Source organism: Cyprinodon variegatus, unplaced genomic scaffold (assembly GCF_000732505.1).
Source record: "Cyprinodon variegatus isolate N-32 unplaced genomic scaffold, C_variegatus-1.0 Scaffold211, whole genome shotgun sequence".
NCBI classification, from domain to species: Eukaryota; Metazoa; Chordata; class Actinopteri; order Cyprinodontiformes; family Cyprinodontidae; genus Cyprinodon; species Cyprinodon variegatus.
Genome location: NW_015150664.1, coordinates 975,849 through 988,196, shown reverse-complemented (window position 1 = coordinate 988,196; position 12,348 = coordinate 975,849). Strand labels below are relative to the sequence as shown.

Sequence of the window (12,348 nt, the reverse complement as noted above, 5' to 3'; positions counted from 1 at the left end):
AGGGCTGTATGATGACTGTTCTCTCTTTGCAAAGATATGAATAAATGTGCCGACTGAGTGAAATCCATCGATCTCCGTTTATTTAACTAGGGTGAATAGTTGAATACTTTTTTCCCACTACAAAAATCAAACTAGAGAAAGAGAAAACGGGGTGTTCATGTGAATTTGCAACTTTTCTTGGTGTACATCAGGGCTCAACATTGGGTCCTGTTTTATACTACAGGGTCATGTGCAAATCATGCTCAGTGAGTGAAAACCAACCAAAGATCTTGGACGAAGAGGCTGCAACGAGCATTAATCTAAGCTACACATTCAACAAAAACAAATTGTTAAACGGCTGAAATCCTACAAAAATGATTCACTGTCTATTAAAGCAAATCATGTCCTTAGTAATTAAATGCTAATTGGAAGAACAGCTCAAGCAAGACAATGTTTTCTATTTAAAACCAGGCAACCAGCTGCTGAACTGCTGTTTGTTTCATTTTGGGTAAATCTGAGAATTAGAGGATTTTTGGGATTCTGTTCTTCTTTGCATTTTCGACAGCTTTCCAAGTATTTTGGGAATAGGAAAGTAATAAAGACTTAAGATGGAGCTGTTTCTTATCTCTACCAAAAAAAAAAAAAATTTACATTTTAACCTTCCTGACAGGTATTTTGCATTATCCATCCATCCCCCCATACATTTTCTGTCACACTTATCCAAAGAAGGGTCACGAGGGTTGCTGGAGCCTCTAGCTGTCTACGGACAAAAGGTGGGGTGTACCCTGGACAGGTCACCAGTCTATCACAGGGCAACAAACAGGACATGCCAATTAACCTAACAGTCATGTTTTTGGACTGTGGGAGGAAGCCGGAGTACCCGGAGAAAATCCACATATGCTCAGGGAGAACATGCAAACTCCATGCAGAAAGAGGAGGCCAGGATTTGAACCCAGACGCCTCTTACTGCAAGGCAGCAGTGCTACCCTCTGCGCCATTTTGCATTATATGACAGTGAAATGATTACACTTGCTTCCAACTATAGAAAACAATCGAGGACATTTTCTACTTGGAGAAATAAACTTGTGTTTATATGAAAGCCAGTGTCAACGAGCATTTCACAGGTCGAGGGCTAAATGTACTTCTGTCATGTATAATGTATTTTCAAGGGGTTCAATTGATCTCAATTGAGGCCTGAATTAAGACTTGAACTAAAAAATAAAAAAAAGGAAGCTGATTGAAATATGCAGTTGGAATGAACAATGAAAATATTTACAGCAATGAAATAGAAAGGTAAACTTTCACACTGAAAGTCTTGGTTTTTCAGCTAGGATGAATTGCTGATGAATTTTTGGCAGATATTCCTAGAGATGGACTAAAAGGAAACAATGTATGGATAAAGATGGATAGATTGTACAGGAAAGACTGGTGAACAGATGGATGGATGGCTGCCTCTACATGAATGGTGCAATATGAGTGATGGATGAAGCGATGAATGGAAGTGTACTTGGACTTATGGATAGAAAAACAGATACATGGATGCAAGAATGGATGGATAGATTAACAAATGGAGAAAAAGTGAGAGGGATAGATAGAGGGGGGACAGAAAAAAGGATGGACCAATGAATGGATGGGTGGGTAGATTAATTGATTGATGGGTTAAACAAATACGGATGAATGGAAGAATGGATGGGTTGATAAACAGGCAGGTATGTTTCCATTTTTATCAACAACATAGGAGTCTTTTAAACGACTGTTTGTACGTTTCAAATAATGAAAATAATATTAAAATGAGGGGTGGGAGAAAACTGCTGTGCACGAAAAGAACTGATATGGTCATAGGGAAGAAGTATTTTTAAGTTACTGGGGTAAAAAAGGCAAAACAGTTATTGAAATGTGATACTTTTTTATTTTAAATTAAAATGATAATAAAACTAATAAGCTTTAAGTCATCCAAAATGGAAGATAGGGATGGGATTTAAGAAACTTTCTTCTTCCCACTTCTTTTTTAGCTAAATGTGTTTTGCCTGTATATTTACTGTATACATGCACAAACATACAAGTATGTTTTTTTTTTTCTTCATTGATGATCCGCTCGAAAATAAATAAACATTACTAAACATTATTCATTACTGTAAACTTGCAGTTTGCTTTTAAAATTCGTCCTATTTTGGTATAGGTCATTGTCACTGTCTAATAAATGATGCTGTTGGTCTGAATTGATTGCTTTATTTTATCAATTCTGTCCCGACAGATCTTAGAATAAAAAGAAGCACTAATTTTATAGATATCAGTAAAACTGAAAAGTTAGACTTGTACTTTGTCAATCCATAGTGTGGCATTTATAAAAAACACAGGCAGTGACATTAATCTATAGTATAAATCAATGTAGAAAAGTGAGACAGTAAAGGAAAGTTTTAGTTTGAAGCTGCAGAGCCCCAGTGGGTCCCTCAATGTCCAGGAATATATGTCTGTGTTTTAGGATAAATAATATTCTCAGAACAGGAACTGTTAAATACAAAGAAAATAACTCTTCCATTTATAGTAAAACTAGAGATTTCTATGACTTACTTCTTCAGGTTCCAGTACCTTTTTATGTGAATATTCAAAGGTTTTCAATACTCAAGTTTATAGTTCTTTTTTTTTACTGAAAAAAAGAACATAAGTTTTCAATGTATATGTATGGTATATTTTGACAGCTGCTTTCCATGAAATTTGGATGGAGGAATTGAGAACAATAGACTAAAACAAAGCAGAAAAGAAAAAAGAGGGGACACATGTCAGAAAATGAAGATGAAACAAAAGGGGATGGTAGAGGGGGTGAAGAATAGGAAGAAGGATAGACACTAGGAAAGAAGTTTGTATAAAAGAAGGAAAAATGGGATATAAAAGGAAGGAAAAAAGAAAGGACACAAGTAACAAAGTTCGGAAACATACTGAGGAGAGAAGGAGTTAGGTCCCCAGGAGAAAAGGACAAACGAAATAAAGAAGAAACAAAAGAAAAAAAAGTAATAAAGGATACAAGAATAAAAAGAAGAGAAAAATTGAGGACAGAAGAAATGGAGGTGAGGCACAGGAAAAAAAGGGTACAAGAGAAGAGAAAAACCAGGACAAAAAAAGGCCAAAGAAAAGAAAGAAAGGACAAAGAGTGGATTGATTGAATGACAACATTTAATCAATGGCATATCAATCCATAATTAGCCAGACCTGGAAGATGGTGAACTGATTGTGATGGTGAACAACTATAACTAATTTTCCAAAAGTCTTACTTTGGATGTCAAGTGAATCTGAAAACAGCCCCCTGTAGGAAAAACTCCACAACGCATAGTTTACAAAAACCTCTGACAGTATTTGTAAACAGTTAATCTTACCAGTTTACTATTTTCATTTTTATTTGACAATATACATGTTATCATGTGTGGTTCAATTCTATACTTGCAACAATCTTGTGCAAAGTTCAGCAGTATCCCTAGAAGATTAGGTCACTCAATATTTATTTAAAATTATCCAAAAAACTTCTACTATTTTGTCATTATTGGGATTTTATGATACAGATTAATACAAAGTAGCACAAAACTGTTAAGTGAATGTAGTGGGAACAAAGCAGTAATAATCTTCAACTTTGAAGTAATAATAATAATAATAATAAAAAAAATTGAGCTTACCGTCATCCATATCTTTGAGGATACTGACTTTAGAGGTGGGGTAGTGCATTCCTAGCCGCCCTCCAACGGGCAGGGACAGAGTCACATTGAAGCTCTCCTCCTCCTCGTACAGAGAGTCATCGATGATCACCACGCGACACATCTTTTCCCTTTCTCCTTTGTCAAAACGAAGGACGCTGCCGTGTCCCTCTGGACGGGAAATGTAGTCCGAGTATGACAGAACAGCGGTGGGGATTGTTCCAGTGGCAGAACCTTTGGAAGAACCAGGACAAAAGGAGCAGAGGAAAAGTTTGAAGAGTTTGTGGAAAAGATCAGCAACATTGATGTAAAGTAGAAATGCATTACAACAGTTCACTATCTATGAACTTGCATATTCAACTTTAGACATTTGTTGTTCTATAAATGGAAATGATTCACACAGAAATTGAATATAAACATACATACAAACTTTTCATAAATGTTTAGTGGATCCTTAACAATTATGGTTGTGAACTTCAAACCAAATATTTACATCTAACAACAATTAACTTTTCATTGGATGATCCTGAAGATAAAAAATCTATGATGTAATGTAAAGCTGCCAGTCGTTCACTTTAGAAAAAACACAGACAATAATATCTACACTGGAGGTCTTGAACAGGGGGTCCACGAGCCCTAGGGGGTCCACGAAAGTACTGCATGGGGATTTGGAAAGTTTTGGTTGATTAGACTTTTTTTTATATTCCCCCAGCAAATTTTTCCACTAATTGAAATGTCTTTAAATCCAACTTAAACAGGAATTCAACACACTGTAGTAAACAGATAAGTGGAGGCAGTTGTCTTTCAGTCATTAATGCACACATTCAGTGACATAGAGGAGCTCTTTCAAGCTGGGCACCGTTTCATTCACAACACCTGTCCCATCAACCAGGAATCAGAATGAGGGATACTTTAATAATCCCAGGGAGAAATTACTTTCATTACATTATTCCATCTGTAATAGAGTGACTATAGGACCAGTTTGATATAACACAATTTCATACAATATATATATAATTAGTAGGTCCCTGCTCCATCTCACCATCAGTTTGGGGGTTTGGGGGTCCTTGGCCTGGAAAACATTGACAATCTACTCCACTGACAACCAATGTGAGTACAAGATTTGCATTTGTATGTTAATGCATTGCCAAATTACTACTCTAATTCTTGTAATAGAAATTACTTCTCATTAGTACATTTGGACTACTCCATTATCCTTTTATTAACCAAACTGTTGGAATAAATTTAAATCTTAATTTACTTGACCTGTGAAAATCACCCAAAAAAATCAAACCAACAGCTCCTGCAGAGTAAAAAGTAGGGAAAAAAACTGGTTAAACTGATAGCACATTAAAGAGGAGCTGAATTTGAACTGATGTAGAAGACTCAAAAAGAAGTACCAACCAGTCAGCAGCTACAAATATGTAACTAGACTAGATGCTGTCAGAAAGAGTCTTGGAAAACCAGAGCACCGAAGTAACATTCTTTTGACAGATACTTGAACTTTTAACAGAAAGATGAAAAAAAAAAGATAAAGAACAGCTCATTCTCTGTAGATTGGAACATCATCCTCCAGGACAGGGAGGCTGTTTGATGGCGCTGACATAATATATGAGATCTAGAGGTCCTAAAGGCATATACTCAGAGGTGAAATATACTTTGTGCATATTTGACCAATCAAGAAATATGAATATGGACATTTTCTAAAGTGTTCAATAACTAAAGCAAAGTTAATAGAGTTTAACAGCTGGTTAAAACATGATATGCTAATGAAAAACTGCACCATGTCAGCAAATTCCAAATCTTAGGGTAACATAACCCACTAAGACAACAATATGTAGGATAAAGCTAATTAAATTACAGTCAATAATGCAGCTTTTATCTCAAAGCTGCAATAAGTGGACCTTCATCTAAAAACAGAGCTTCTGTATTTAAAATAATGTAAGTGTTGCCAAAACAGAGCGCAGCATTCGGTAATTTATGCTATCAAAAGAGCGGCACCCTCTAAACATGGAAGCTAGTAAGAGAAGAAAACCAGAAATAGTCTCAGTAATACCTAAAAAGATATAGGCATCCTTAAGAACTATTTGCACAAGTTACTGTGGTTGAATCATCTACATTAGTCATCTTTAATTATACTGTGCAATATACTCACAAGACCATAAGACACTGTCTGAAAGTTTTTCTTTTACGTTAAAAGGGCCTGGTTCTTCTCTACAGTTGCCACATGCTTGCTAAGGAAGACATTTTATTATAAAGTAGATCACTTGATTGCTGTTGTCTGAGCCTTCACCTGATACACTGTTTTTAATAAATTGAACTGTTCTGTATTGTTATAAGATGAGTTGAATTGTATTTTATTTATATATTAGGGATGGAACGGTTTATGAAAACCGTCCGAATCGTTCGGTTCGACCGTCTCGGTTCGATTCGCGTGTGTTGCGTTCGGTTCATGCGCGGCTCCTTTTTCTCATAGGCGAAGCGATTACACTCCAGAGCAGAAGGTGGCGGTACTGCGACCAAAGCCAACCACCAGTAGTAAACAAGAAGAAGAAGAAGCAAAGCAGCGTAGCCGGGTGTAGCAGAAAAAAATCACTTGTTGTGGAGAATTGTGTGGGTATGGCGAGTGGGAAAGAACAGGAGTTGGAAGACGTGCCAGCAGCACTTTATAGGTCTGCTGTATGGGAGCTCTTTGCATTTAGAGTGACCTACGATGACGGCGGAAAGAAAGTTGTGGATAAAAGTGCAACAGTGTGCAAGCATTGTGCAACACGTTTTGTTTATGCTAACAGCAACATGACCAACATGTCATGCTAACCCCGAAATCCCACATACTCCGTCACCGCTCTGCTCCGCTCCGCCCCGCTGTGCACCAGACCGCCTGCACAAAGCAAAGCCTACAGCCTCCACTGTGGCTCCCGTCCGCTCCCCTCTGAGTTCCTTGGAGATCTTAGAGGGCATGCGAGATGATTAAATTCAAAGCAGCAAAACATGCGCAAATTATCCAAGGTTTCTGCGGATCATTAAAAATAATTACAATTCATTAATTTTGGGGGATTTTTTCATCAATTTCATTAATTTTTATGGGATTTCGGTGTAACAATTAACATATACCGAACCAAACCGAAAACCGTGACCACGAAACCGTGAACCGAACCGTGGATTTTGTGAACCATTCCACCCCTATTATATATGCAGTTTAGCTTAAAATAAATTAAAACATATTTAATTTATGGGTTTCATTACATACAGAACAACATTTTTAGGAGTTCATTCTGTTAATCTAGGTGGTAGTTGCCCCTATTGCATAATCAGCTTTGTTCTAACACAATGTCTCCTTTCTTTACATTCCATTTATCTACTCTAAGAAAAACTCTGTTAAAGGGTCTTGTACTATGAGCATAAGATGAACACAAAAACACATATATTCTCCTTCAAATAAATCAACATATAAGCATTCATCTGTATAGTGCTTACTGAATCTTTTTAAAGCCTGAAAATAATTTTGGTATGGGGCAGAGATCAGCACACATAAGTATTGCTAGGAGCTATCTACCAGCATTCTTTGCTACTCGAACAATAAAGAATATTATTTAATATAGTGAATACATTGGTCACTTCACCTTAGAATATAAGGACAGCATTGCTATAACTATGGTCGTATAGCGATGCATCCATCAGCAAATCTAAATGATTCTTGCAGCCTTAGCTTCGGTAGACATTTTCATATTGACGTCCAACAATAAATATTTCTTTCCATCCTGACATTCAATATTTGTTTGTTCTTTTCATACTTGATCTTGGACATTTCCCATTTCTTTTCACACCTATCATATAATAATATATGTCCATGGCTTTTCCGTGTTTAGTTATTGCACACACAGCAATGTCACACCTACAGATACTTGGCCTTGTTATGGTAGATACATTATAGGAACAAGCAAAGCACTTTGTTTACTATTAAATATAAGTATAAAACAAAAAACAGAAATACAGGGGAAAAAAATAACAACAAACAACTGGATGCCAGCATTTTATTGGAAGACTTTTCTACAACCAGAGTGACCTACGTATTGGTGTTGAAATGTGTAAGGTATAGTATGTAAGTAGACCCCTGCACAGCTGGTTTCTTCAACGTGGCCTTTTGTGGTTTGCCTTTCCTTCTGCAGAGTGTCTGTGCCTGATTAATAGTAATAATAATATTCATATATTAAAAAACAACAACATATTTTATGATTTTTTATTAGTTTTAATTTTTACAAGTTCCAATTATCAAAAATAAATATTTAAAATGATTAATCATGGTTTAAAGGTTGTCCCAACATTTCATCCATCTCAACAAGGAGGGATATAAGGAAAATAGTGAAGTGGAATCCTACCCTGCTGTGTGGAGCAGACCACCATCAGTTCATCGCTTATGTCTCCACTGCGGTGCACGGGGATGAAAAGCTCCCCTACGTCTTCCTCAACTGAGTGAATCGGTTCAGGAAAGAACACAGTGGACTCTGAAAAAGACAAAGAAAAAGAGAGGAAGGAAGGGAAGTATTGATATGTGTAACAATCAGCTAGAAACCACAGAAAATCAGACTATGGAGAACTTATGCAAGGTATTCACTCACTGAATATGTATTCCAGGCAACAACTGGTGGAATTTTACTTTTATCTACTTAGGTGGTCATCCTGCAGTGAGGTCATGCATATGTAAAAAAAAAAAAAAAAACCTATCTCCATCACAGTTTCCTGGTTCGATGCAACTAGAAGGGCTCTTCAAAGAGGCCCCTATGGAGGTATTTTATGCTTCCTCACATGTGGCATACAGATACAATTGTAGGCCTCCTGAGTTCATCACGCAGAGCTACATCACTAGAGAGATTTAATCATCAACTCCTGCATACACAGATGGGTCAGTCTCTCGCTTTTTTCCCCCTCTTCACATCTTTCTCGTCTCTCTATTTCACAATGAAAAGAAATACTAGATTTATTGAAAGCGTCACCTATCAAAGTAAAATCCTTTCTGGCAGCATGGCAACAAAACGGTTTGAGTTGCTTTGCCGCACGGTGGGCTGGGGCCAGTAAGAATAATAATAAAGTGAGGTAACTTTCAGCTCGTCTCCAATCTGTGTGTGTTTACTACTTTCCCAGGGAAAGTGAACGATTAAATGAAGCCAGTCTCAAGAAACACCTGTGGATTGCTTTTGCAGAGTGAACGCCAATTAAAGGGCTGGAGAGTAGATGATTCAGAGAAATAGATTTATCTTTGAAACAACATACAGCGTAAGAGGAGATAAAACACCTGAGAAGACTCTTCACGATGAAGCCATCAATATAAGACAATCTTACACACAGCGGGAGGTCAAACATTTCTCCTCTTTTGTGATAACGCTCGCTAAATCGTTCTGCCTCCTCTCAATCATCCAGCGTTTCTCCGTTCTGCTACACCCTACAATCTATCACTCCCTGAGGGGTGGGGGTGCAGCTGGAGCACGAAACCTATGTCCCTAAGCTTTACCTATTCACTTCACACACACACACAAAAAAATGCACCATGAATTTCCACTCCCACTCATTGCATATACTGCAAACTCCGTCTCACCTCATAGTGCTTTCACGTCTCATTCCACCATTTCTTCCTGCACAGCCCCTTAATCCAGGCAAGATTTAGAGGAGGCAAACTTTTTATCCAAGTGGGTCAAGTTCAGCTTCTTGAGGAAAATGCACTGTCATTTTAAAACATTCAAGGGGAATGTGAAGAAGGCCCATACATAGAGACAGCGCTCAATTTATAAATCCTTGCACTGAAATTTGTTTTATTAATAGAAAGAGAAAAATAGCATCCTATTTCATTATTTTTATTTCTCTGTATAACACCTCTACAATATTAATAATGTAATAAAGTATCATGGATTCAGCCATAGGTTTTGTGTAATGTTAGTTTTTCCAGATTTTTTAACCCTTCTGGGGAACTGGTCGAAATAACATTGCCATATTTTTAAGCAAAAACAAAACTCTACAAATCAACTAAGCCATTGATTCATTTTCAACTCACTTAATTTTATTTATATAGCCTAAATTCACATCACATGTCATTGCAAAGCCCTTTACAGACAGATCAATCAAATCATAGTCAGATTAGTTAAGAGTTGTCTATCTGAGGGAATCCAGCTGATTACATAAAGTCTTTGGATTATAGTAGATATTAATAGTAGATATTTGCTTACATTTTGTCATTGACTGTATAGCAATCCCTACCACAAAGCATGCATACATCGACAGTAGAGAGAAAAAAGTCATTTTAACAGAAAAACCTTCACCAGAACCAGGCTTAGTGTAAGCAGCCTTCTGTTTAGGCAGACTGAGGATTCAGTCTTTCAAAATGAACATAGGAGCACTGATACATAAATACTTTCTATGTTAGAAAAGGTAAGTGTGAACTAGCTCCTCAGGTGTCGCTGTCTAGAAAAGAAACTTTTGGGAAAATGAGCTCTGAGCCAGTTTACATGTCAAAGGGATGAAAGAGAGCACATACAGTTAGGGGTTGAAGTAACAAATACTGCAGAATTGAAGAGGGATAGAATGAAGCAGAATGGAGTAAAGTGGTCACAATCTCCTCTAGCTGTCTAAGCCTATAGCAGTGTAACCTGAGCCACCTGTAAGTTTTATCAAAAAGGAAAATTTTAAGCCTTACTTTAAAAATAGACAGGATGCCTGCCTCAGGAACTAAAACTGGTAGTTTGTTCCACAGGAGAGGAGCCTGATAACTAAAAGATCTGCCTCCCATTGTACCACATTGTACTTTGAGAAATTCTAGAAAGCACTAGTAAACCTGCAGATGGAGAGCGGAGTGCTCTATTAGTAAAATAATATATCTCCGATATGAGATGAAGCTTGGTTATTTATGAAAATTTAAAATTCTATTCAGGGTTAAAGCCAATGATAGGTAGTAAGATAGGAGAAATATGAACCTCTGGCATACCTGTACTCTACTGTATGTAATGGGTTAGTTTTATCAGGACTTATCACCATTTTCTTGTACTTCAATAGACAAATAGGTATGAGAGAAAAACATTCTTTATATTATTGTAAAGGTATGGGTTTAAAATGTAAAAAGTTAAGGCTCCAATGAAATATAGAATCCAAGTGGAAGAAAAAACAGGTAAGATATATCACCAACTTGCAGCATACAATCTTCCACCTCCAGCTTTAGTCAGCGCTGTGCATGGATTATATATGGAAGTTTTGCAGAAGGAAGGTTCAGCTATTGTAAAGGAAACAATCCACTGCATAAATCCACCTCTGTTGTAAAGAACCAAATAAGCAAGGAGGATAACAGTAACATATGCACTCTAAAAGCTGTAAGAATTTAAAAGTGCCTTGTGACAGTATTAACACCCGTAAGCATGTTCATGTTTGTCAAAATACTAACAACAAGCTTTGAAAGTTTATTATAAATTCAGAAGTTTGGCAGACATATTTATTCACACTCTTTACACCGAAAAGTCTAAACAGAATTCATTTACTGACTTTATAAAAAAAAAAAAAGATGCCATAACCATGTAATTTAGAGATTGCCCCTAGCCGCAAAGAGGGACTTAGCAAATAGGAGGAAGAGGGTTGTCTGGTTAGATGAGACTGTCATCAGTGACGGCCTTTGGCACCTGAGGCTTAGACTCACATGTGCTCATGCAGCAAAGGTGTTAAATCAGTGTGCCGATGCATGTTTGATCACGTCACTGTTGACATTTGAAGTCTATGAATTTTATACCAACAATCTGATTGGTGAGATTTTTTCAGGCGAATCATTTAGTGTAACCAGGCACGTGACAAAGATGCATATCTCTTTTCTAGTAGTGTTAATTTTTTCTTCTTCTACACAGCTCAGTACATTTACATCTGATTCCGATGTAATATATATTCTCCAGTTATAAGTCAGTTTCTTTTACTCCTTACCAGTTGTCCCATTTCTAGTCCTGCCAGTCTGTCTGTCTATCTGTCTTTTGCCGTTTATTGTTATCTTGCTGTTTTCTCAGTAGATTTTCTTTTTTACCTACCATAATCGTTCTTTGTTTTTTTTGTAGGGTTATCTAAAAATAATTTCCAGCATAAGACTGTCTTTGTCCTGTTTGCAACTAGGTCTAGTTCCTCCACAATTCATGGCAAAGACCAATGATGACTTTTCTAGTGTTCTCACAAAACACTACAAGAGGCAGAAAACTAACGCTGAATCTGACCTTGAGGAAACAGTTCTCACAGTGAAACATTATTGTGGCAAAATCATGCTGTGAGATATACTATTTAATCAGTAAGGGCAGGGGAACTTGTCATAGTTGATTGCAAGGCAGAAAAGCTAAATAAAGAGTAATAATGAGTGGAAGGAAACCTTTTTGAGGCTCCAAAAGAGTTGAGACTGTGCAGGGGGTTCGAATCCTATCAGGGCAGTGACCCAAACATACACCCAATGCTTTAATAGAATTTCTTTGATCAAAGCATGTTCATGTGTTGATCCAGAGCTAAATCCAATCAAGAATTTCTGACAGAACTTGAAGATTTGTTGAAGTATCTCCAGACAATAGTCCTTGACCTTGAGCTATTGTGCAAAGGAAACAAAATGCAAAGGAGGTAACTCTACAATAAAGAGTGGTTCTACCTAGTATCGGAATGAGAGGCCTCATGAGACCAAACTCGCAAT

The 12,348-nt window shown here is 37.1% G+C and overlaps 1 protein-coding gene across 1 annotated transcript in view; it reads right to left on the bottom strand.

Moving 5' to 3' along the window:
* frem2 (FRAS1 related extracellular matrix protein 2) overlaps nucleotides 1-12,348 on the bottom strand; it is a 117,910-nt gene that overhangs the window by 33,551 nt on the left and 72,011 nt on the right. Inside the window, exons 5-6 of the mRNA XM_015380350.1 lie at nucleotides 8,042-8,167; nucleotides 3,645-3,896 (exon numbers count right to left, since the gene is read on the bottom strand). Coding sequence (XP_015235836.1) covers nucleotides 3,645-3,896; nucleotides 8,042-8,167 — 378 coding nt within the window. The remainder of the gene's footprint in view (nucleotides 1-3,644; nucleotides 3,897-8,041; nucleotides 8,168-12,348) is intronic.